This window comes from Sturnus vulgaris, chromosome 4 (genome assembly GCF_052056855.1).
Source record: "Sturnus vulgaris isolate bStuVul1 chromosome 4, bStuVul1.hap1, whole genome shotgun sequence".
Lineage (NCBI taxonomy): Eukaryota > Metazoa > Chordata > Aves > Passeriformes > Sturnidae > Sturnus > Sturnus vulgaris.
Window position 1 is genome coordinate 31,398,033 of NC_142246.1, and position 27,051 is coordinate 31,425,083.

At 36.5% G+C, this 27,051-nt stretch overlaps 1 protein-coding gene across 20 annotated transcripts in view; it reads left to right on the top strand.

Moving 5' to 3' along the window:
• The window catches only part of SORBS2 (sorbin and SH3 domain containing 2), a 148,575-nt gene extending 123,825 nt beyond the window's left edge, over nucleotides 1-24,750 (top strand). For 10 of the 20 annotated variants that reach the window (XM_088163508.1, XM_088163514.1, XM_014889674.2 and 7 more), the window contains 8 exons: nucleotides 1,491-1,579; nucleotides 4,053-4,099; nucleotides 5,407-5,521; nucleotides 5,616-5,744; nucleotides 7,872-8,075; nucleotides 19,012-19,061; nucleotides 21,851-21,957; nucleotides 22,722-24,750. In XM_088163508.1, coding sequence (XP_088019634.1) covers nucleotides 1,491-1,579; nucleotides 4,053-4,099; nucleotides 5,407-5,521; nucleotides 5,616-5,744; nucleotides 7,872-8,075; nucleotides 19,012-19,061; nucleotides 21,851-21,957; nucleotides 22,722-22,783 — 803 coding nt within the window. In that variant the 3' untranslated portion in view covers nucleotides 22,784-24,750. Of the gene's footprint in view, nucleotides 1-1,487; nucleotides 1,580-4,052; nucleotides 4,100-5,406; nucleotides 5,522-5,615; nucleotides 5,745-7,871; nucleotides 8,076-11,317; nucleotides 12,107-13,271; nucleotides 13,383-15,351; nucleotides 15,460-19,011; nucleotides 19,062-21,850; nucleotides 21,958-22,721 lie in introns of all 20 variants that reach the window. The other 10 variants (XM_088163502.1, XM_088163511.1, XM_088163505.1 and 7 more) reach the window with 6 other exon arrangements.
• Nucleotides 24,751-27,051: the final 2,301 nt, after the last annotated feature.

Here is a 27,051-nt window from a genome sequence, read left to right on the forward strand (position 1 = left end):
GAAATTCATATTGTAAAGTAAATTTGGATTTCTAAGAGCTTTTGCAGCTGTGAAGGAGCCTGGCATGAGGAAAGCAGTACACTCTGTCAACATTAATATCGCTAAAGTAGCATGGAGAATGAGTAAAGCAGAATATTCCATTAGTTTCCATCAGCACCAGTCACGGCTGAGCTCTACTTTTAATCAAATTTTGTGTTTTGTTGGATCTGTGTGGGTCTCTTACAACCACACAGAGACCTGAAGGTCATAGCAGACAACTGAAATCTACCAATATTGACTGCATAAGGAGCTGTAGAGAAAAAAGGGAAATTGTTTGTGCTAAAGTTTCTGCATTTTCACTCTTTTCCAATATCCTTCTCTTACTGCTAGAAATAAAAATATATATATATATGTTTGGAGTCATTGTATCTTTAGGTTTATACAGTAGGTGTACATCCTCATTCAGGAACAAATGCCATACAAAAAAGCTGTCCAGAACTGGGACTATGATATACTTACTGGGAATGACATGCTTACAACCAGTGGCATAAATAATAAAATTATCTCTTTACCTACATTGTATTTATCAATAGCCTCACGTTTTTGTGGCTTAGCTGACAACCAGTTAGAATGGATGAGATGCTTTCAGTTCTTTTCTCTGTTCCACTTGTATTTCCTTAGAAATGTATGAGCTTGGTAACAACACATTGTGGGAATGACAACAAACATAAATCACATTTCCACTAGAAAGTACCACTGTGGTAGTAGGAGACTAAAACAGTACTTCTCAGAATTTAAGAGATAGTTTATTAAATAGTTCTATTTTCATTTCACATTGGCAACTTGCAGAGCTATAGTGTGTATAAGATTTTGATTTTATCCTTATTAAATGAGAAACTATTCACCATCCTGGAATAAACATTGGTAAAACTGCTTTAAAAAAGTCTGCCACATAGATTGGTGAGTAATATGATTTGTATTCCATTTCTTAAAACAGAGTTGTTTTTATGAAGTAACATCCTTTTAAATTCCCTTGTGCTGCCTAACATGTGCCCCTGGTAAAGTAGAAATGCATATTAGATCACTTAGGAGGAAACAATGTTTCTTCACATTTTCTCATTGACGCATGCTTGAATCATGTGTTGTGCATGTGTTTATTTTGTTGACATTCCACAAAATGTCATGCAACCTGATGAAGTCTGAGTACTGCTGTCATGTCTTCCACTTGACCCAGTAGAAGAGCATCCCTTTTCACAGTGAGGCATAAATACACTCTCTTGATCCTCTATCATATTGTTTCTTCTGCTCTGGATCAGAGGACAGCCTTAGCCTCTGCTTAGTTGTTTGTTATTTTTCCTTTAAAGATGCTCTTAATGGTCATATCATGTGCTTTTCTTTCTATTAAATGTAAAATTTCAATATCTTTTCACCCCACTAAACAAAAGCGAGCAGCATCACAGATTTGAATGGTTTTGTTTATCATTGTTTCACACAATCTCTGTTTTCAGTAGACCAGGAGTCTCCTGGAAGCTATTCTTCTGCTTTCACTGATGTGGGACGATGTACTCCAAGGGAGAGAAGAGGAACTACAGACAAAGAGGTAGTGAAACAACAATAAATAATGCAGAGATATCCATATGGAAAATCGGTAACATATTTGAGACAAGATTTGTGTTGGTTTTAAGACACTACAATGATGCAGATCAAAGGAACATTATCTTCCTTTTTCATTAAGGAGATTGGTGCTTCATGAAATGAAAATAAGATCAAGCTTTGTAAGATAAGCTGTATTCTTCTGTTTATTATTAAATAGATATGGACATAAATTCACAAGTTATTGATCAGCTCTGTCAAAACTGATTGGAGTGTGTGTTTGGAACAGAGGAAAATAACGTGACTGGGGAAAGGCTCTTTAGAAACCCAAAGTATTACACAAAGAAACTGCCTTGGTAATTTCAAAACTAATACAAAACATCTATATTTCACCATTATTTTTGTTTGGAAAGCAAATCACTGCTGTTAGTGGATTACAAAAAAAACAGTTATCCTAAGAGCAGTCTCTAACATCTGTAGCAGTTGGTGATTGTAATTAGATACCCATTGCTTGTGGTAATGCTTTGGAAGGGGAAATGGAAGCAGGCATACCACCTTTAAAGTAACACAAAGCATCACTGAAAAGTAAATATTGAAAAATAAGGCATATTATTCTGTATCTTAAGAATGTTTAAAGATCTAGAACTATAAATGCTCTCCAAACAACATAAAAGATTACCATATTTTAACTGCTAATATGTAAGATTTTGCTCTGGGCTGTATACCTTGATAAATGGTAGTATGGTTAGAACTGAATTCAGATCCATTTATACCCCACTGACATGCTGCAATTTGATTAAAAATCTGATTTTTTCAAAAAAGATTTCTCATTACAAAATACAGGCTAAAAATGTTCCAGGAGCCATATTGTGTGTTTATTTTAAAGCATCCTGTGACATGGAAAGTCATCTTTCCATTTGAAAATACGTAAAAGACTTAAATTACAAGCCATTTTTAAGATCACTTTAAAAGGTTTAAAAATATGAAAGAGGAAAGGCATCTCTATTTCCAGTATGTTTTGTACATTTCAAAGTATTTTGTATTTAAACAGCTCCACTGTTCTTTTAATAACCACTTTTTCTGTTATTTGCTTTAGTAGTTACAATACCAGCTGTACCAAAATCAGGAAAGACTGAATAGGGCTTAGCTACAGTTGATATGAATCATATGTTGATATGAATATTCCCTCCTGTCTAAAAAACTGGTTTTAATAACAGCAAGGTACTAAAAAATGCTTTTAAATTTAGGCTATCTTATTTGAAGGAGATCTGTAATGGAAAACTGTATAAGTATTGCAAAATTCAAGTTGACAGAGTCCCTATAATAACTTCAGGGACTTCTTATTATAGTGAAGACAATTCTGTAGGTGTGCTAGATTTGCTAGTCTTAAAATAACAAGAAGGGAAAGAACCAAGTCAAGAACACCTGGCCTGGAATAAAGGTAAAATGCAAAATTTACAAGTGTCCCTTTTTATTCCTGTCATTAAAAGGTGTGCACATTTACGTCATGACAAATAGAAATAGCAGAAACAGCATAATCAGCTCATTCTAGTCACTAGTTCATCCCAGAGAGGCATTTTTTAGAATGGGGCAATCTTACCTGTGAAAGTACCTGCAGAGAAAGACTGAATCACTTTAACAAATGCCCTCATGTTGTTCTGCTGATCACTTCCTCTGAAGTATCTGGTGCTGGCTACTTGTAAGATGCAGACAGTCCATGAGTGAGGCTGTTGGGTCAGATCAGTTTGTATTTTCATTACAATTTTCAAAACAATGAAAGTAAGTCAGCCATACAGGTGAGGAGAGTTAGGGCTGTTTTACAGGGTTTTTTTGAAACAATATTGAGCTTACATGTACTTGGTGACAGAACTTGATAAACGTATGAAAGAAATGTTATAATGTGATTGCCTGTGATAGCAAGAGAGCTGCACAGATGACTCAGATCACCTCCAGTCCTGTGCTTTCTTAAAACTATGAATGTAATTATAGAAATTAAAAATATTCCAACTATTTCCAGCTGTCAGAGTGTGTGTGTGTGTATATATATATATATATATAAATGTAATGCATCATTTGCAACTGAAATTCACTTACAGATAACAAGTTTAACATCAAAAGCATCTAAAATACTACAGAATATTAAGTATGTGTAATGTTGTACCTAGAGATCTAGTTACCTACAAGTCACATTGACATAGTTAACATTTTTATTTTCTTTGGTACTTCTCTTAAACATCAAGTTGCAAAGCAGTCTGCATTAAAATTTATCTATTTCCGTTTTAAGAACACTAAGTCCCAAACACCTAACCACCTTAAAAAAGAAAGATGAATATTTAAATGCCTATTTCTTCAAGAACCACTGTAAAGCTCATCCTTTTCTTTTTGGATCTTGGTCACCTTTTAAAAATTGAAAAACACGTTTATCATATAGCAATACCAGGACATACCTGAATGTATTAATCACTTTGCCTGTTTTTCAGAAACTGCCAGCTAGAGCTGTATATGACTTTAAAGCTCAAACATCTAAGTAAGTACTAGACTTTTGTTCATTTAAGAATTTGTAATTCAAGCAAACTCTTTTTACCACTTAAGTGGTGTTTGAGCCAGTTTCAGCAGTGAATGCCATGGGCACGAGGACTCTGCTGTCACAGTAGCCTCTGCATTAGCAAACTGTGAGAAGATATTTTGTAATAAAATTATCTTAAATTATTGTATTCTCCATTGTATTGTTTGAACACCTGAATAGCTGTGCATCATCAGCCTTCTAGAGCACAGGTTGTGAGGGACACACACTGAATGCTCTTTGTTGTGAATTACATTTAGGTGTCAGAGGGTAAATTGCTTAAATTACTGTCATAGATAATGAGTTTATCAAAAGTCTGTATAATAATTCAGACTCTTCATGTCTGTTTTCACATACACAGGCTTTCTGCAGGATGTGACATGCCACATACCAACACACAAAGCAGTGGTCCATAACAAGATTGGGAACCACTGATTTAGCATATGAGAGAGTCAAAGTAGAATGCCTACAATTAATTTCTGCTGCTGTTCCAGTGATCCAAGACATTTAAACAATCTTTAGATATGACCAAAAATTGACACTAGTATTGCATTAGCTGTGTCAGGACAAAATTCACAACTGAAATTAATTGAAAGAGCAACACATTAGCTCTTGATAAACGAAATGGATGATACAGCAAAGATCTCCCAAACCAGGATCTGAAAATATTCTTAATGATTTTAAAAAGTCCCTTTTTTAGTATCCAACATTTAACATATCGCAGTCTCTGAGTATCAAGAAATGGTGAGAACATAATCCTGATTTCTTCATGCTTCTGAATGGCTGTTACGAAAAAGAATATGTAGAGCAGAAGCACAGCAAGCTGTTATGCTGCAGAAAGGCAGTGATAGGCCATAAAGATGTGGAATACACTCTGTAGTTTCCCTACTGAATTCATGAGGAACATACCAAGTACCCCTCTGATGCCTGTCATAAAAGCAGTCCTTAAACGGGTGATCCAAAAGACATCATGCTTGCATGCAGACATCATACTAAGTTCCCTGGTGATAACTAGCAATACTTCCTTGGAATCACAATGTCAACCAGGCCTTTGTAATCTATAGATAGTGCATGGGGTTCATAAATGTGAGTCATTTGATTTTCTATGGTATGATCAACTGGTAAATGTACCACAGCTGTGACGCTTTTTCTTCAAATGTTTAGTTGTTGCATTCTGTTTCAGTTCCAAACTGTAAAGATCTCAGGAACCATGCAGGGAGAAGAGTTAAATGTAAAGCTATAAACATCTGATATAAATAAATTTGTTACAGAGAGCTGTCCTTTAAGAAAGGAGATACTGTCTATATCCTCAGGAAAATTGATCAAAACTGGTATGAGGGTGAGCACCATGGAAGAGTTGGAATATTCCCAATTTCTTATGTTGAGGTTTGTTCTTTGTTTTAATTCTTTTAATTAATTTGGGTAATAGGTCCACAAACCACACAAGAATGATGAAAATCTGGTTTTTCTTTTTCCTTAGAAACTTTCTCCCCCAGAAAAAGCACAGCCTGCCAGGCCACCTCCCCCTGCACAGATTGGAGAGATTGGAGAAGCTGTTGCCAAATATAATTTCAGTGCAGACACAAATGTGGAGTTATCACTTAGAAAGGTACAGTTGAGAACTATCTTCCATCAAAATACTATTATAATGTCTCCTGCCACACAGAATCAATATATAGATAAATACTGTGATTTGTGCACTCTGCACTCAAGATTTGCAATGCACAAAACAATGCCATGGTAGGAAGCTCTAACATAGTAGCTTGTTGGCTTGCAGTCTGTCTCAGCTACCTGCAAATACTGTAAATGTGTTGTGCCTTTAATTTGGACTGTGATAGAGTAGCATATGCAACCATCTGCTAACTGCCCAGCTAATTTTTGAGTTTTCACTTCAATTATCTATTCCTTTCTTTAATCATTATTCCTCACTGTCACAATTTTTACAGTAATGATTTTAATGCAGAATAAATAGAAAATTATAGAAGATAAAAGATACTAAAAAACAAAGCCTCAGAGATATTTTTGTAAATGTAAATATTTAATTTAATAACAGTTCTCTGTTTATAATGTTCTGTTATCTTTCCTATGCATGTCCTGGTGGCTATACTGAATTGCACATGAGCAAAATAACTGTTTAATTTCTGAAGTTTGTTATACACTGGAATATTAATACTGTAGAGAATCTTTATTATTGCAGATAATAAATACTTAGTTGTAAGTAGTGTGTACATCTCATCCTCTGGGAAGTTCTGCCCCTTGCTTTTTTTTTTTTTTTTTTTTTAGAATTAGAGTTCATAGAAGCTTTTCAGTGGTTTGTTTTTATTCTGAACAAAAAAGTAAGGATAAAGATGTTTTATTGCTGATCTAGAGCCTAATCCAGCACTACTGAAAATAATGAGTGGTTTTTACTTATTTGAAATTTGTAAAAGTCAGAGAGGTCTAAAAAAACCCTAGGAATAGGAACTTAGAGAAATTAGAAGTTGGGAGTAATTCGATGTTTTATTTCTTTCTAAAATTAGCTTTTGTGTTTATTGTGGTGATCATAATCTTGACAGCCCAATTTTGGTTTGTTTGAAAAGTTGATTTGCACTGGTTTTCCTGGTTACTGCGCTGCAAAGAGAGAGAAGGGACTGCAACACACACGGACCTCTTTAGGGAAAAAAGGCCAACTTTATTGTATGGACAGCCCATATTTAAAGTGTGTTACGTGGAGCTAGGACAGGACAGTAGCTCATTGGACAATTGGGAAAAACATCCTTGGGACAGTACCTTAGGATGTATCCCACGGGAAAGACACCAGGTGTTAATCTTTATTATGAATTCCCTTCTGTTTTTCACCATATTATCACCTTGGGAGACTTCCTCCCTAACTGAAGCCATAGTCAGCTTATCAGCCTGGGAATGGACCTGAGAGTCAGGAGAAATCCAGTCCTGAAAAAGAATTTCCAAGCTGTAATTCCCTAGCTCTCTAAATGTGTGTGTTCACATCCATCTCATTAAAGACAATTGTAGTCTCCACACGTCAACTACAGAAACAAAATTAAAGAAACCCAAAAGAATGCAAAACTAATAGGCAAGGATTTGTTTCAGAAAGATAGGACGAAAAGAACACCATGTAAACCAAATGTAGCTCATGAAGTAAAAGGTTTGAATATAAAGTTGATGTTTTCCATTTCAATTTCTACAGACTCTAAGAACAGTGAGGCCCTGCCCATTTTACATTGGAAAAGCACTTCTTTCTCTCATATTTTCAACAGACTCACACTTTTTAGTTTTCTATCTTCACTTATCCCAGTTTTACTGATAATAAAGCACTTGCATGGATTTAATTGTTTAACTTTTATCACTCTTAAGAAAAAATGGGCATAGCAGTCACTGTTGCATACTATAGTTGGGGCATTACCTAGTAGTTTGACCAACAATTAAAACAGGTTATGTTCCAAAGAAAAGTGTTAATGTTAATCTCCCAAGCGGGAGGAGAACACTACATCAGATTCCCCTAGGATAAAAGAACAGCATTTTCAGTCCATGCCAAACCCCTCCTTTTACTGGGATGGTATTTTTATATATGGCTATTATCAATGGGAGAAAAAGTGAGAAAATGGAGATGATGCTCAAAACTGATGGGAAACAGCACTGTAGGGAAGATACTATTATGTGTTAAAATAATACCTGTTATGTACAAAATTAACTTTCAATGCATGTACTGATAACTCATTTTCATAATGCATTTCAGGGAGACAGAGTAATTCTTCTTAAGCGAGTTGATCAAAACTGGTATGAAGGTAAAATACCAGGAACCAACAAACAAGGCATCTTCCCTGTTTCCTATGTAGAAGTCATCAAAAAGAATCCATCAAAAAGTGTTGATGACTATCCTGACCCTCCGATACCCCAAAGCTATTCTAGTGACAGAATACATCAATTAAGTTCCACTAAGGTAAGGATTTTCTGATGTTTGCTGCCACCACTAGAGTGGGTTTAGAAGGACTTTTAATTTTTTTAACATTGTACTTAACTTAGGCATTAAGTACACAACATTTTCTTTCTTGCATAGGTAGAATTGCACTGCTATGTTTTTAATAAATTATTTTTAATAGACAAGTGTGTCTAATATTCTGCCAGGATTTATGCTCTTTTCTTCATTTGCAATTACGTTATTTTTAGTAGGGACAGGCCAAATTTGGGCTGAAAAGTCAAGCCAACAGAGAAAAATTTATTTGGGAATCTCAGCAAGAATTTGAGCCTTAAGGGTATGTTTAGCAGACTTCTACTAGTACAATGTGAAGACATTTCCATAACACAGCTGTCCTAAAAGCCTATGGTTCTGTAAGCTTGCAGGACACAGCTTGCCAAGACCAATTCTGTACCTTTTGAAGCAAAGGAGAACAGCCAGTGATTCTGTACCAAAACCTTCCTCCTTTTGCCATTCACATTCTAGGCTATTGGTACATTCTTTGGAGTGGTACAAACTGACAGTATTGTTTCACTTAGGAGTGATATGATTGTCATCACATTGTCAATGAACTTGGGTTCAGACCTTCATGGTTGTATATTTTTCACACCAAATGTGTGTTGTAGCTTCCAAATGGTTTTCCTTCCTAGTCTAGATAACCACTACAAATCATACTACAGGGTGCTGCAGAAAGATTCTTATGTTCTTATGATAAGGTGTGTCATTCACTTGTGAGGCGTTGCACTCACCTGTGCAGAGAACATAACATTTTTGGCAGTGATAAAAACTAAGGAGGTTTCTGCATACAAACTATGCTTAGAATTAACATGTTATCAATTATTTTTAACACTCAATGTTGAAACTTTTCTAATCTTCCTCTTTACCTTTGGTGTTTATCTCTTCAGCATGGGCAGTGGGTTTTGTGTTTAATTATAAACTTTTTTATCCTGCTATTAATCCATGTTTCATTTGGTTTTGTCCCCTTTTCTACTTCTATCTACTTCCATACTTGGTGATCATCCACATGCTTCGACTTTGAAATAAGTTCCACATTTGCTTACTTCTTTGGGGTTGTAAAAAGCTACCAAAAGATGTCATTTATAGGCAACATAGCCTCTGAAAATACTTCATATTACTAAGTATTAGTTGGTTTGGGACAGTTTGTAGAACAAGGCTTGTCTGGTTTTCCAGAATGTGTCACAACAGAGAACTAGATGCTATCTCTTCTATTCCCACAAAACTGTTCAAGTAACATCGAATTCTGTAGCTGCCAACAGAGGTGTTCATAAGCTAGGGCCCCTTATTGTTACAGGAATCCAGAGGGTCCTGAAGGCAAGTCAAGATATGAGGCAGCTTAAGTGCTCCATATTCCAGAGATGCTTCTCCTTGTTTCCTATGGAGCAGGCTTCTCTCTAAGGCATCCTACTAAAGCTCCATAGTCCTTGCTGAGCACAGGTGATGCTTCAGAGCATTTACATCCATATTACAAAACCATCCTGCCACTATTATTAAGTTAGTTATTACTAAATTAGTTCATGATGGAAGGAAATTTACCTTCTTTATAACACAGGATACTTATACAGCAATCAGGTCAAAAAAAACCAAACCACCTTCCACTGAGACTCTTAAACAGACATCTTTTTTCTGGATTCAGCTGTATTCAGAAATGGCAATACCATGAAGACATGTTATCCCTGACTACCTAGAAGAATTTCATCAGTCCTGAAGGTGTTCTAGAGTTTGCCACACTTTCTGATTCCACTTCCCCTATTCCTTTGCAGTTTTTTGCCACATACCGCTCCTTGTTGCTAGAACAATTGCACTAAACTTCTCTGGCCTAATGGCAATAAAATGAATAAGCAATATGAGTTATGAGCAAGCTTAGCTCTCTGTAACTTGGCCTATATCATAGCTATATCTTTAGATCTAGTGCAGCTTATAGCCACGGGAAAGTAAAAATGGCAAAGTCTCCTCAGCAGTATAATTGAGCTTAAAACCACAGGTTAGGGGCCCTTGCCTTAAGAGGAATGATGAGGGAAAGAGACTGAGTATTTCTGTAACAGCCTAGCTCTGCCTTAGCAGACTGCATTGTATCAGTCTATACTGTTTACTTTGGTACAGAAGACTGTAACAAAGGTTTGTCTAATTATAATATAAAGCTGTTTGCCTCAAGAAAACTCAAGCAGAAGGTAAGTAAACTAATCTCCCTATTCTGCAACATTAATGTAGATTTTTGCAATTATTTTTCTCTACTACATTAATAATTAAAATCTGTAGCAGTCCAGATAACTTAGAGATGCACATCTAATTATTTTGCATAGTTGTAACGATGAGATCAAAATATTTTTTGTTCACTTTTAATTTGGGGGATTAATAGTAACAAAAATGCATTTTCAGTATTTACTGAAGCAATGGATATCTACTGATGCTGTGTACGTATGACTCACCAGTCTCTCATTCTTAGAAAAGGACGTTTCTTTTACCAGAAGGATACTTCAATCAATATTGTGTAACGGTACTCAAAGCATACTGTTCTGTACTGTGCTGTCACTATTTTAAAAGCATTGTTGACTGCCTATGTCCAGTTTGAACTGAATGTACCTTTCACAAATGTTGACATCATTTTGAACTAATAGGGTAAATTTTGAAAAACAAATTCATTCTGTAGCTGCTCATGCCTTAATAAAAGTATGCAATGTATTAAAGATGTTTCTTAAACATTTACTCTGAAGTACTAAGAAAAAGTAGAAGTATGAACATTTTAATAATTAGAAATTACCTCAGTTGTTATACTTGGAAAGAAGTATTTAATGACACCTGAAGTGTACTTCTGAAAATGCTATTCTCAAAATAAGGCTAATGGTTTGGGGAAATTTCATTAATATTAATTGTATGATTTAATAACCTGTGACAGGCTCACTAACAGAGTACCATAAATAACATAACTTTAGCAGATCAAATGCAGTTGCCTTCATGAATGTAATGATTCAGATCTATCTTCATGTTTGACATTTATGCTCTAAGCCAGAACCTGATAGTTTCATGTTTCAGGCGCTTTCCCTGTTGTTCTGATTCATGTAGTAGTGATTTTAGACACCCATGATCACTGAAATTGTATCCTGTAATCCAGATGATGGCACAGACATTTTTCTTTTCCAGTTTACTCATGTCCTAATTCTCTGTCATGCTTATCTATTTCAATTCCCATGTTTTTCTTATTTTTGAAGTTGCCTTCCCAAGCACTGACCCCACTTTCCAGACAACTTCCCTCATCTTGGTCACCCATTGATCAAAAGATTCTCCAGGCTGACTCTAGTGACTTGGTCTCAAGGACTGTTGGGTTTTCACCTTCAGACATGAGCAACTTAACTTCTCCATCAGTTCCAGACAGTTTTCTTTGTGACTTAGAAGAACTCAATTCTTTGGCATTAGCAATCTCCCAAACTGTAGCAATCTCCCCAGGTAATAGCATTCAGCACATGAAGGATGATCACTTTATGCCAAATACAGAGGCGTTTCTCAGCTCTCCTACGGCTCTTCCTCTGTCCTTTCTTGTATCTCCCTCTGTCTCATCTTCAGCCAGCTCATCTCATGACATAGCATATAAGCATGTCACCAACAATACCAAGTCAGGAAAAGATAAAGACGTAGAAGGCATAATTGATCCTTTAGTTATTGAAGTGCCTAGAGATTTGTCAGATACTGCAAGAGAACGTGGACATGGCACTATCCATAACATCCCTTCACCCTATGAAGAAGGTTCCTTGTCCAGTGTGCTAGCTGCAAGTGCTGAAAATGAAGAGGAAATCTGTACTGCAGACCTATCACTTAATAGAGGGGATCATTCAGAACCTCAAGAATCAGATTTCCCTGGAGAAGCACAAGACACAACAGAAGAACTGACTAGACTGTATATAGAGGAGGATCTTGTACATGATAATTTAGAATTCCCAATAGCAAGTGGAGAAGATTCAATGGATTGTTATGAAGGATATACTTCACCAAATATTGATAAGGTATTTTAATTTCTGACAACCCTGACTTCTTGTGTTCAGATAACTTACTATAATTATTCTCTGCCTTGTATTTACGTTTTTATTGTGCAAAGGCACACTTTTATGTAATTGCATTTGATAAAATAGAGCTCTGAGCAAGCTGGCTGATCTTTAAGGTTCCTTCCCACCCAAACCATTCTATGATTCTATGATTAAAAATTGTCAACGTTAGGGGACAGTCCCTTCTCAGAAGCAGGCATATGCACCTTTATAAATTCTATGATCTATCAATTGTTCTGGTCCTTTCCCTCCTGTTCTTATTGTTTGCTGAGGAGCTGCTGATGTGAAAAGCCAGTGGACCATTTCCCTCACTAGCCCATTGTGTGCTGCCCTTTTTGAGAGAGGCCCCAGCAAGCAAATGCTGCCAACAGCCTCCAGAGGGAGGGACATGTGCCTCCTGCAGGGACTCTGCGGTTTGTGCTCCGCGTGTGTCAGTTCACCAGCTGATGTATTTATAGCAGGCTCCCTTAGGAGGATCTGACTAACAGTAACAGATCAGATTATGTTTGGCAGTTAGACAAATGCTTCCTCCTGAAGCCCTCTTCAGTTCCTCTTTGGAACAGTATATCACTGAACTATCCCAAATGTGTGCTGGCCATTAAATGCCACAGTATAACTATACAGTTTGTGTGGTTTGCAGGCATAGATCTTTTGTCTGTCCAGCATTTACTTCAACAGACTATTCAGGTAGTCGGTTTGACTGTCAGCATGCAAGTCAGGTGCATAGGACAATATGTTTTAGGCCAAATGTTAAACTATTTAATTACATTTTACAGGCTGCCTTTACCCTTAAATGACCTGAAAAACACAGGAGAAAACTTAAGAATAGAGGTTGAAATCCATGGCCACAAATGGCAACTTTTAATGCTTTCTGAGGCAATAAATTTCTTCCAGAAAAGTAGATGACTAACAATAAAATTCACATGAGATTTGTGATTGTTCAGGTTAGTTAATGTCCCCTTACTGAGCATTTGACATCCTTCAGCTGATTTTGTAACACAGTTTTATAGCACAGCTACTTCTCATATTTCTTAAACATTTAAGCCAGCTCTGCTTTCTGCTGGAACATCAGGAGACTTATCCTTTTTTCCATCTTTCTTCTAATCTTCCATTTCCCTCTGCCAAGGCACCTACTTCCCACTCCGTTCCTACAATATCCCTGTCTACTGCTTCCCTCTCACCTCCTCTCCTCTCTAAACCCTTACATGAGCAAGAAGAAGACTCACTACAGTTAAAGGTAACTGCACCTCTTGAATATGGATTGTTGCAAATCTTCGTGCCTATTAATAACTGCAAGGCTAACACTGAGTTTGATCTTCTCAGATGTATTGCTTTCTCTACTAATACTAAATAACATAAGAAATGGAGGATTGATAGGCCTTTTTCAAATGAAACACAAGGTAAAACTATAACCATTATGATACAATTAAGTAATTTAAGGAGATAACAATGACAGGAAAGCAGAAAGCCTTCAACTCAATGTCAGGTCCATACCAGGACAGCAATGTAACTTAGTTAACTGAATGAAACAGAACTGTATTCAAGTATGCAGAAAGTAGATAATATTTGTGTTTCTGTTTTCAATTTCAATCCAAAGCCTGGGAGAAAAGTCATAAATTTTACAGGAAAGCACCACTGCAGAGGGTCATGTTCTAAATACCAATTCTATTAGTCAAGGACTGGACAAAGATTATTCCCTCGTCAGAACTACAGTTTGTGTCAGCATTGAAACTCTGTGGCAGAAAACTGAAAACGTGCTCTAGAAAGACAAAGCTAATTTGCAGTGCTGACTTCCAGGAGATTCATCTGCTCATGGAAAGGAGAAAAAGTCGTGTAACGAGAAACTCTCCTAGAAAAGTGATCATTGCATTGTTACATCTATGTTATAAATACCCTCCTTCTTTATTTTTTATTTTTTCTTTTTTTTTTTTTCTAAAGGTCTACCCATTTTACAATGTGCATTCACAGAAAACACAGACATAATGGACTTAAAGATGTCTTAAGATCAACAGATCTGTTGCTTTTTTTCTGAAGTAGGGAGGGGACATAAAGCTTCTTTCCAGAGCATGAATCTGTCATGAGGTTAGATTTGTTCCACATCAAAGAAGGGGTAAAACTTTTAATAATGTAGCAGTCAGTAGAATGCTTTTGGTGCTTTTGCTTAGCCTAACCAGAAAAATTAAGAACATTATTCTGAAATTCTTTTTAAGTGACCTTTAAATTCTTTGCCCTTATTTGACCAAGGTGTGCTAATCTGAGCTGAAAATAAACAGAAGGGATATATGTTCTTGACACTGTATACTGATACTTCAGTAACTTTTGTGAATTTAAAAATACATACATATGTATATATACATACATATATATATATAAATATTTGATATGTGGCTTAAAACTGAATGGAGCTATGGGTTGGAAGTGTCATTTTGCACTTTGTTGGTGGGAGGGATGTGTCCTCCAAAAGAGAATATCTGAAGACATGTCCTAAGGAGAAATGCTGACATTTTTCTGCCTCCTTGGCCTCTCTTGCAATCTTTATTCATCCCTCTCCTAAGAGGGGGCTAGTTTTTTGTTCAGTCAGAGTCTACTGACAGTCACAAATACCTAAGAAAAGGTTCCCAATAGAGCACTCCACTCTCCTCACATTCTCCCCTGCTCACGATATTTCCCGTTTGCTGCACACACACCCCTTAAGAACTGAATTCTGACAACCATGAAGCTGATTTAGAGTGATGCTAACAAAACGAGGATATTTTCATGAAGTACTTTCCACCAAGTATTCGCTTGCTCTCTAAATGCAAATCCAAGGGGTGTGTTCTGTTTAACAGCAAGGAATTACACTTGCCATTGGTATTTCTAAAGTAGCATTTCTGCTCTGTGCTGTTGAGCTTTTCTGTATTATTATCTGAGTTACTTCAGGGGGTACACATGCATTAACTGTTCCAACTGCATGTGCTCTACATGATTCATCTTTTAATTGTAACGTGTAAGGGCGTGTGCCAGAGCAGGAAACCCTTGGGGGAAAAAGATACAGTGGTAGTAATTAAAATACTGTATACTAATAGTACCGTTCCTTCTAGCTGTAACAGTTGCTTTTTGTTACCAGGAAAAGCATGTCTGGTTTGCATGTATGAATGAAGCAACAAAAATCCCATGATGCTTCATTCTTAAACTCTCACTTGACAAAGTTTTTGTGGTTCTTCTAGGCTAATTTAAAGAGGGAGATATTTGTTATGGGTAAACCTCCTCGTAGCCCAGTGATGACTAAGAGATTCTGCAGCTCACCTGTCAGAGGTCACAGCTATTCACACAGGGTATGGTACTGGATGCCCAGTGTGCAATACCAGCTTTTCCATGGACAAGGAGCTCAGTGTCTAGTCTTTCAGTATTTTGTTTTTACCCAAGTGTCTCAATATGCTGTGTTTCCTTCCTGTTGTGCTTCTGTGCTATGACTGAGTAAAGGCAACAGGTCTGTGTGTGCCTGAACTTTTTATAAAAATCCATTAGTGTGCTATATCTCTGCAGTACTACATGGTATTTCCAGTGCTACAAGGTGTTTATATTTAGTCTGGTTCTTTATAGTTTGTCTAGTTTTATTAAAATTACTCCTCTTTTTCAAAGAATTTTTAGTTTATTAAAGTTATAGCTCTAAGAGTCAAGAATTATTTATTCTCCATTGCAGGCTTTTGCAGTATACAGACTGAATTTTTGGTTTTTAATCCATATCCTTCTTTTCAAAATGTTTTGCTCCTGCTATATTTTTTTCACTCAGTACTCTCCTCTTTATCCAAGCATTTCATATTTTAATACTCTTTAACTTTTCACTTCTTATCTGTAATGTAATCATAACACAACTCTAATATTTTCACCTAGCCAGAAAGTCAGGTTGTTTAGAGTTTGCATGGATTTTGCTCAAAAAGGCAATCTACCTTATTAAAAAGGGGAAAGAAAAAACAAAACAACAACAAAAAAACCCACAAAAAGTCAAACAAGCACAAAAAACCACCCTCAACCTAAATGATATGAGAATGAGAATTTATGGCTTATGTTTTACTTTCAGTTTAGGATTTAATTGTCCTTTGCATTGGTTTCTTAACATTTAAGTCTTAAAACTGGTAATGGGATGAATAGTTTTCTATGCTGTTGCTGCTGATTTTAGGTGATCATCTTTCTGGTGTCTCCCTTTTTAAAATTTGAATCTTAGTTTAAGATATGCAGATTTGTGTAACTTCCAGTCTTAGCTTTTTGGCAGGCCTGTGTTTGCTTCCAGATATTGAGGGGACAGTGCTTTCTTCATTAATGAAGAAAGACAGTTCAATCATAGGAAGGCCAGGATTCTTGTAGTAGCAGACAAACAGCAAGTCCAGAAAGCAGATAAACAGAAAGTCCAACTAGGAATGAGAGGAAAAAGGGATCCCTGTAAAAAAGGGATTAAGCCCTATTTTAGTTTTGCACATTACTCCAAATGAACGACAAGTAACCAGTATATTAAGAGGAGTGTATTGGTGAATGTGTAGTTATTTAGGACTTTAATTCCAAAAGTACAAGAGCACATATGCACCTAATTTGCATGCTCAGGAATCTACAGAACTTTTATATGCAAGTGCAGTACAAATCATGCATGAAAATCAGGCATACAGCTGGGACCATTGACTTGATTGCATACTCCTTAATGTTTTTGGGATTAGGTCCTGCACTATTTCCCAGGAAATAGGATAGTCTAGTAAACTGAAGTGCAGTTAAAAACTAGGAATCTTTGTAACAGCCTCCTATCTAGCCAATGCAACTGTATGTGGGAATGAGAGCTTAGGGAAGAAAACAGGGAGAAGAAAGCTTCTGGATGTCAACTGGGGTGTTATTGTGGAATGCATCCAAACGGAGAGCAAGTGCCAAGGTCCCCTTGTTCAGACATGCCACCAATTCCTTCACTCTGCTTCTCTGAGATTGTAATTTTGTCGCAAGATGGTTTTCTCTGCAGCAATAACACAGAATTGAAAGTCATGAGTCACCTTGGTTCTTATCTATTTCCACAGTAGCTAATTAGTAATAGAATGAAGCATATGCAGAAAAAGAAGATAATACTAACCCTACCCTCCTGGCTTGGAAATTTGTTCAAAGCATTAAATCATTGGTAGCATTGTTTAGGACTTTTACTTCCATTGTTTATGGGAGAAGTCCTTAACCTCAGTTGAGTTCTTTTGCATCTCTGACTATCTTTGGCATTCAGCTCAGTTACAGACCTGATGAAAGATTGGCAGCAAATCAGGTCAGATTCCAGTGTAAATACAAAGCATTCTGACTATTCTTCTCTTGCTTGACAAGCCAGCTTTTGAAGGGAGTTTACTGAGGACTGTTTAATTTGCCATCTTTACTGTTTATTCTTCATATAATGGCAAAAATTATCCATCTTTCTTGTACACTGGCAGAGACTTAAGCAAGGGAGAGAAGATGGTAAAGAGTATCAACAATTCTTATTTTTTTTTATTTTGAAAAATCTCTTTCCCACCTAGCATTCAATAATATGAATTTTTCAAAAAAATCTGTAATCTACCTGCCTGCGTATTTAGGCACCTTTTAAAACTTATACTCTAGAGACTGTAAGGTACAGACCATTCACAATATTTTCTGCACTTATTCATAGAAACCACTGAAAAGAAATTTAACTCATTTCATCTGGAGATGATGAGAGGGAAAAGAGGGGAGAAAAAACCTAACAAACTACATGCTGTGTTTTTCTATTCAATTTTTGCCATCAGCCTGTGGATTGTTTACTGCTGTCTCTTGGAAGACTGTTTCATCTTCAAGAGTGACAAAACAGTGACTGAAATAGTCAAACCAAGACAGAATCATGAGTCGATAAGACAAATTCCATGGCTTAAAGATCAGGTTGCAGTTTACTCAATTCATGAAAGAAAGTGCTATGAGCAGTGTTTGATATCCACACTCCCAAAACAGATATGGTTCCCAGACTTGTGTCTACAGCATGACCAGAGGGCATCTTCAGTCAACAGAGAATACGATCCCTGCTTGTATCAATAGCTTTCCCAAACAGCTGCTCCTGCACTTTCTGGCCCCAGCCAGATTCTAATCAGTCTAAGTCAATGACTTTCTAAGCAGGATATGGTTTCTATATAAGGTTAGTATTTTTCATTTCCATTGCATCCAGATGTATTGAATATTATTGCTCATTAATACTCCATTTGGAAGGCACATATTTCAAAAAGCTTTGCACTGGAAATACAGACTACTTTTTTCTGTTGAAATGTTAATTGTTATATTCACACAATTAAATGTATTCTTTCAAAAGTTTTTTCTGTTCTTTGCCTCCCAGCAGCCCGCATGGCTTGAGATGAAACAGAATTAGTTAAAGCATAGCATGTTATGCCTGCCAAGTTAGTACTCTGTGTGTGCAATGTAAATTAGTATGTTGTTCGTCTGTGAATATTCTAGATTCTGCCATTATGTATAAGAGATTTTACTTCTGCTAATCTAAAAATATATTTCAACCAAAGAAAGTATGATGTTCATAGTTGCATCTGATGTTATTTCTGTTTCACAGTGAAGAAGCAGCAGGGTTCTATTCCAGCTTTGTACTCTACTATAAATAGAATGGACTGTTGATGAAGTTCACAGTTTTGTTTTGTTTTTATTATGACCTCCAAAAATCAGATCTTTAAACGTGCCAAGATTCAGTTGTTTGTCATGTCTCTTAAGAATTTATTGTGAGTTGGAAGGGGGGCAGAATGGGCCATGATTTTACACAAGGTAGAATATGAACTCTTGAGCAGCTATGTGTTACACTCCTATCCAACTATATGGACCTTAAACTGCAAATCTTTATTACATTTCAAATCATTTCATTTCAGCCACAGCGCCCTGTGCTTTCTCATGAAAATATACACAGTGGGGGGGAACCGTAAGTATAATTCTTGTCTACTAAACAAAAATATAACATTTAAACAACAGCCAGCATGTCATCAGATAATTTTTTAACTTGCCAAGTACAATTATGAAGAGATTTCACAGATTTATAGATAACTGCATGATGCAGAGAGATATCTAAGTCCCAGAGGGCAAAGCCTTATTTGTTCAATTTTACATTTAGTGCAGCCAGACATGGCAACTTCACAGTTCTTCATTGTCTGTACTTACAGAAGAGATTTTGACTTTTTTTATTCTCTTCATTTTTACATCTCAGCGAAATGACAATTATATATTCAACATTGACTCAACTGATCCAGTTTACTGACTTGATACAATTGTTCAGAAACAGTTCTGGATTTGAATAGAGAGGAAAAAAAAAGTAGCTTGATAATGCTGATCACAGGAACAGAGGCTCACACTTTTTGGTGTGACTTACAAGTGCAATTCAGATCTGAGATACAAGAAAAGTTTTTATGAAAACTGAAGAATCTAGAACCTAGAAGTCTATTTTTGTCTTATTTTGACAAACATTTTAAGTGCTTGGGATATTTCAGTACTGACTGTTAAAATGCAAGTTCAGTGCAAGATTGTCTCGAGGTCCTCCCCCCAGTCTTGCACTTGGGTCCTAGTTCAGTGATCACTGAAACCAGTAGTTATTCTTCCTTTAGCATCAGAGCACTTCAGCATATGCCCTATTAGATCATTTTTCATAAAACGTACCTAAGATCTTTTGTCTAAAAATATTTTTAAGTTATCTTTAGTCATTTGAAGAAGAAAAAAAGGGGCAAAAAGTTACCAAGTAGCTATACCATAGATATATAATTAGATTTGGATATTTACTCTCACTAAAACCACAAGTTCCTGTTGGTATTGTTGAGCGTACTGGAGCAACTCACTCAGTTTCGAGAGCAATAATTGTCTAAGTCATTTTGTTCGATATAGTATAAGTAGTTCATGACTAAAGTTATTTATTCCTAAAATTAAAAATAGAAATATATTTAAATTGCCGGCTAACCATTCTTTCTTTTGAATGTTTTCTGCAATATCATAAATGCTAGTAGAGTTTTTATACTTACACAAGTCTTAGATTAGCATAGAGAGAATGAAATTACTGTAAAGAAGTTTTATAAATGGATTATCTAGAAATTACTAAGAATCAATTTCTAAAGTACAAAGAGAGCTCATTGGGAAGTTCTTGTTACTGTACTTTAGTAAGTAATTAGCTTGAATCTTATTCATGACACATTACATCTACAAACCCTGTCCCCTTGGAGCTGCATTGAATTATTTTTTGGAATATCACCATAGCTCTGCTTTCCTGGAATGATGATAAGCATAATAGAAAATATTATTGCCACTTAGTTTTTTGCACAGATTGTTCTTACTCCTGCTACACAAATACCAAAGGTAATTGCTTTACAAACCAATCTCTTTCCATTTTGTTAGTGTAATTAAAATATAAAAACAGACTTCTGGGGCTTGGGAAGATGACTTCCAGTGACGAGAAATTAAGGGTGGTGGGGTTTTTTTGGTTTTTTTTTGGGGGGGGGGTTTGAACATTTTTTTTTCTTTTCTAATCTCTGAACCAACAATGTGAAAAATAAGTGTAGTTTATTCAAGATGACTGTCATTAAACTAAACCTAGCACCAGTCTGTATCTAGTATTTTCAAATTAGGCTTTCAGGAGAAGGAATTTTTTACTAAAATAAACATCTTATTTAAGCCATGAAAACTTAGCCATCAATGAGCAAGCTGTCTTGTTTGTACTGGGGAAGGTGTAATAATGGTATTAAGGTTTAAAACTCAGTGAACTGTTTTAAGAGAAAAGAATGAATACAATTATGTTTTTCTTCAGTAATCTGAAATTAAAACTACATCCTTTTCCCAATTCCTGCAGTTGTATCCTGCTTCTTTTTAGACAGTCATATCTGAGGCACAGTTGCTTAGGAAAAAAAAGGTCAATTCTGACTCTGCAGGACTCACAGGCTTGTGCAAAAATCTTCCTATGGGCTGTCAGCCCAAGAACCTTCAGTTCCCCCAGTGAGAGTTTATTCTTTCAATTAAAAAAAACTTCAATTAAAAGCTGGCAAAGAATGAAATACAATGCATTTAGTAATTGCACACCTCTTGCCTTTTATCTACCTTACATCCTGCAATCTGCAGCCCTGGCTAAGTGTAGAAGCATGGCTCAGGGTTTGAATATTGTTTGAGTTTCCATCCATATGTCCTCTGATTTGATTCAAGGCTCTCCCTCACTCTCAGACAGAGATGGCTAATCTGTGTACTCACTGAAGAGCCCAGGGAGCTCACCCAGCCACAGTGACAGTGTGCAAGAGCTGCTGTCCTGGGTACCCCCACTTGTGCTGCTACTGGCTTCTCAGAGCTTAAAGGCTGAACCACAGTGTTAGGTGCTGATCATGGAAGGTTACAGGGCTAGCACATCTAGACTCTGCTTTAGAAGTCCTCTGTTTGGTGACTGAACTGTAAAATAACACTAAAACATTTTTTTTAAAATCTGTTTTTGAAACAACTGGTTGAGGAGCCATCAGGCTTGCCTTTAAACCCATTCTTCAGTGTCTCATGAGTTGCCTTTCTAATTAAGGTTTTATTTACTGTAAGCTCCTAACCCTCAAGTCCACTGGGCAAAAAAAAAAAAAAAATCCTTTTCCCCTCTATTTGCAAGAAGTGTTTCTTCTTAATGTTTAAAGCAGCTCCTTTACTTGAGCAAAAGTGCAAGGAACTCTTACTTCTTTTTAAAATGCATCATTTGTCCTATTTAAGGTTTCAGGCTCTATATAACTATACTCCTAGGAATGAAGATGAATTGGAGCTCAGAGAGGGAGATGTCATTGATGTGATGGAAAAATGTGATGATGGATGGTTTGTGGGTATGTTTTAATTTGGTTGCTTTCTTCTTTTGTTTCCCCCAACCTTTGCTGCCCTCTTCGTGTAGTCTATTTTAAAACACTTGATTTTTGGCATTTAGTGTAATAAATTTGAACCTGGCTTTATCAGGAGAAATACCAACCAAAATCCACTGAAATTAGCAGGTGATTTTGCACTTCTGCCTTTTAAAAATGATAGATGCAAATTGACACACGCCTCTGGATTATTGTACAGCATTGTTGTCATCTCTGACACAGATTGGACTATGTATTACTTCTCTCTTTATAAAGGCCAGGTAACTTAAAACCTTCTCACATGAATACATCTACAGCATTGACCACTTGTGAAACCCAAGTATTACTGAACAAACGCCTATGTCATAACCAGGCCTAGATATGGTGGCTTAACCATTTCATAAGCCCTCGTGCACACAGCAGCTAACTTAATCATCTGACAAGTCCTTAATATTTAAAAATTTCACATTATTTAAATAGACTTTATGTTGTTGAAATTATATTATTTCTATGTACCAAGAATTTTAGCACAGCTTTTAATCAGGCCTAACAATTTAATCAAATATGCCTCTTCATTTGTATTTTGCTTCCTGCAGTTACACGTTCGTAAACCTCACAAATAAAATTATATAGTATGAGGAACTTTAGATCATTCTGTTTGTGCAATATTAAACATAAAAATTTTAAGGCCATGCTTACATAGTGATTTTCTGTTGTTATTCCCATCTTTCATCTATTGCTTCTAATTTCAGGAACCTCAAGAAGAACCAAATTCTTTGGTACTTTCCCTGGAAACTATGTCAAGAGGCTGTGAAATTTTTTTTCCTACTTATTTATGCTGCATCTCTGCAACACATCTGCATAAAGCTGCTAGAAAACATGCTACGCTGGCCTTCTGTTTTCTTGCTTGCAGTCTCAAATAGAGGCCATCTAGTTCATCCTCATCCCATCCCACCCGCCAAACCGTTCCAGCAGTATTACAGCAACGACCACAATGTGAATAACTAAGCTTTTCTGAGACAAGAGGAATCATTTCAACATTTAAATACTCCCTGCTTTAAAGTCTTTTCATGTGAAACACGATAGGAAAAGCCTGATGACAGGTACACAGAGGAGTTGCCATGGGGGGGCTGGGGGGAAGGGGAAAAAATTATTCTTGGTTTGAACATTTGTGGTACTACCATGAAGTCTGGTGGGATTTTTTCAGCATGCATGTAATACAGAGGAAAGTTGCTGTTTACTATTTTTTAAAAAATTGATTTTACACATTCTTATTAGCTTGGCAGCATTTGTTGCTTCCACATTGCTGTGTCACAGGTTTGCCTATTGTACTGGTTTACAATGTATGACAAACTATAATATAGATTTTTTTGCCTGCACTTGTATGCTGTAACAAATGCACAGTGATTGTAAAATCTCAAGCAAGCAAAGTGAAAAATGGAAGAACTGCAAGTGTTCTGAACGGGTGCAATGGTATTGGCTAAATCTTTTTTCTTTTTTTCCCTAATGAAAAACTGTAGTGAACCTGTAGTATTTCCTGTTAAAAGGTAAGAAGTGCAAAAGGCACAAAGACTTGGGAAAGAGGATTTAAGGAAGAGCAAGAAAATGCTGTAAGCGTAGACAATAATAACTTGCTATTGATGTCTGATATTAAATGGTTGTAATCAAAATGTTGTAATAGTAAGCAACATGAAGTGTAAGAGGTTAGTGTTTTTACTTATCAGGAAATTAAAGAAGCAGGAAGATAAACAGTGTTAGTGCAAAGGGTTGTTGGGTTTTTTGGTTTTTTCTTCCCTAACATAGCCACCTGAAAAATATTCACAAGCATCATGTACTGATTTATTTCACTATATATGTGTATGTATGTTAATGAAACCCAAGTTACACATTCTTTTTAGGAATTTAGACAGAAAAATGTCACAAGTATTAAAAACTGATATATTTTAGAGGTGTTGGGTTTTGGTTTTTTGTCTGAATGAACAAGTGTTTGAAAACATACATTTTCCATAAGCAAAGTTAAGCATAAATAGCAAATGAAATTAAGGCACAGGATAATAATGACTATGGCTTTATAAAAACAAAAATTCAGATTTGGTTCCTTTGGCACCTTATAGATGGCAAAAGCTTCTGCTGCATTTTTCATGGGTAAAGGATCAAAATTATCAAAATGTATGTAGTCTCTGTAGCATTTTGTACATAATTTTGCTTTTTTGTACAGAGCCATTTGGTTGTTGATTTTTAAAAAATTAAGTTTCTTATTTGCCCTCTTCACGTACAGAACATTTCAATGCGTTTTTCTTTTCTTGCTCTGTTTACCATAAGCACATTCGGATAGTGCAATTCTGTAAGATAGCCTTTTATGCAAAATTTTATTAATTAAAATATGGTTTACCAGCCAAATCTAAATGTACATATGTCTTTATTACTGAGAAAGGTCATTAAGGCAAAGGTAAAGAAACATCTTTGTGCAGCATACCTTTATTATTGCAGATTTCATGGCAAAAGCTTTATATTCAAAGGCTTTCAATTTTAAACTAGATCTGCATGCAGCTTTGCTGTGAGATTAATACTATCTTTGATGCCATTTATGATTGAGGACTTAAATATCTGTTGCCTGTGATATTTAAAAAGTACTGTTTCTACTCTGTATCTGATTTTAGAAAAATGCAGGTTTTTCATACCTGGCTTTCAGGTAACTGACTTTGAATTCCTACAAGCAAAAGGTCTCTGTGGTTTTTTTTCTTGAATAGACTTCTAATAAATTTTGCTTGGAGTACAAAACTGTTTCCCCCATCATTTCTGCAAATACAAGTAAGTATTGCAAAGTGCTTAACTCTTCAAGCTTATATGCAAATAGTTACACCTTGTGCTGACACACACACATCTCCATCAAGCCTACACCAGTTATAGATATGGGGCACTAGCATTGCCCACACAGCTCTCACTTCGTCCACTTCTGTGTCACCCCTGAAATGCCTGAATGCAAAAGCAACATTATGGACTTTCTGCATAGACTGCACCAATTTGAGGTGATTTTTCTCTTGCCAGAACCACCCTTTACACAGAAACACAAAGGTAAAACACACACAATGGATAAACCCTTTACACGCACCATAAGTTCCTACATGCTAATCCTTCAACAAAAGCAAAGCGAGAACTCCCATATTAAACGACAGCATAGGAATGAGAATTAAGGAAATCACTGATTTTTGGGGAATATTTTACACTTGGGATATCTCTGCCTATCAAGAAGCAATTGTCAAAAAAAAAGAACTTACAACAAGAAGCAAAGCAGGTTCTAGGTTTTGGGTGGGGGGTTGTTGTGTTTGGTTTTTGTTGAATTTTTTTTCACTGCCTGGTAGCACAGATACTGCTGGCACCTCAGAGTAGCTCTTTGGTCCTTCTTCACCATGCCATGCTGGCCATTCCTGCCAGGCTGCTTCTTCCCGAGTGCTGTGCTTCTACCACTAAAGAATCCAGTACAACAAACAGCAACCTGCATTTGGGCAGGAATCATCTGTTTCCTCAAGTCTGATTTATGCTGTTTCGTCTTCACAGTTGCTGGGCTGGAAAATGCAAAGCCACCAACATCTCTAAATAAATAATAAATATGTAGCAGAAAGTGATATCTGTCTAGAGGGAGGTTACACCCAGGGACTGCTGTTAAAACTCCACCAGAAACTCCTTTTTCAGTCCAGGCATTGTCAGTGCTGGGAGTACTTTCAGTCGGGACAAGGCCTAATTTAGTCAGCATGACTGAAGTGACCGTACCCTTCCTCTGCTAATTTAGCTCAAACCGACCACACACTGGGCTCTTCTCACAGCCCAATAACCAAATGCTGGCATATGCAGTCAAACATTGTGTGGTTTGCCCCTTCTGTTTGCTGGGTGACCCTGTGTGAGATTCAGGACATCACTGAAGTCGTGCTTTAAGCCAGATACCGGTGAGAACTGTCAGAAACAGGTAGTACTGTGCTTTAGTAGTCTTCTACAAAAACTAGCCTAATACTACCAGTTGGTTAGTATAGTCTCACTAATATAAAGAAATGCTGGATAGTTAAGGGCCTCAGTGGTTAAGGGGTGGAATAGAATCCTCTGCTAATTGCAAAGTGAATGAAAAAGAGAAAAATATTTGCCATTGTAAAGAGAGTTGCAAGCTATTGACACTTCGGGAGAAGATTGTAGTCTTAATGTTTTAGTCAAAAAGTAGAGTAATACTTAAGTATATCCAGGTTAAACCAAATATACTCAATTCTGCTAACTCTGCTGAAATCCCAACTACAGTATTTAAAGAACAAACAAAGATTTTTTTGAGTTTCCTTGGCTAGACCCCCATAAAACCATGAAGGACACCCCACACGAGTAAGTGGTGTTTTGTCCTAAAAGCCAGAGCAAGAGAAATCTGGGGAATTTGAGGCCAGCCAGTTTAATATCTAGGAAAAGATGAGAACAGATCAATTAAAAGCCTCAGATAATCACTGATTTTTCTAGAAAATTATGTATCAAACCAAATTCATTTTCTCTTGACAGCATATGTAGCATGCTTCATGATTTCTATTAGGATTTGCTTTTAATGCTATGAGTTGGCAGCTGGATTTGCAGACTAAGAAAAGTCAGTGCCAGTGCAAAAAAAATCAAGTCTGTTGCAGAGTTGTACTACATTACAGAGAAACAGGTAACATAACCACAGCATCCCTAAAAGCCAGTTGATCTCAGTCCCTACCCTGCAGCGAGTATATTTGCTGTTGAGGCAAAGGCTTCCTAAAACAAGAAAGCCCAAAACATACCAACAAGCCAGGGAGACTAATGCATGAGCAGTTTAGGGTAGTTATCTATATCCCAAACTAAGCAAAGGGTCACCCTAGCAGGTCTCACATTCTGTCACCCGTGCCAAAGCAAAGCATGGTGTCATTCTGCGATGCCTGGTATTTACTAGTTGCCTTTCAAATGCTGATATACAGAACCAGACAGGAACACGAGGTGCTTCCTGTGCATTGAAAAAGCAGTGCATGAGCCCATGGGAAGCTGGAAACATGAAGTCAGTAGCTCCAGAAAGACTTTAGGTCATTGCTAACTATAGCC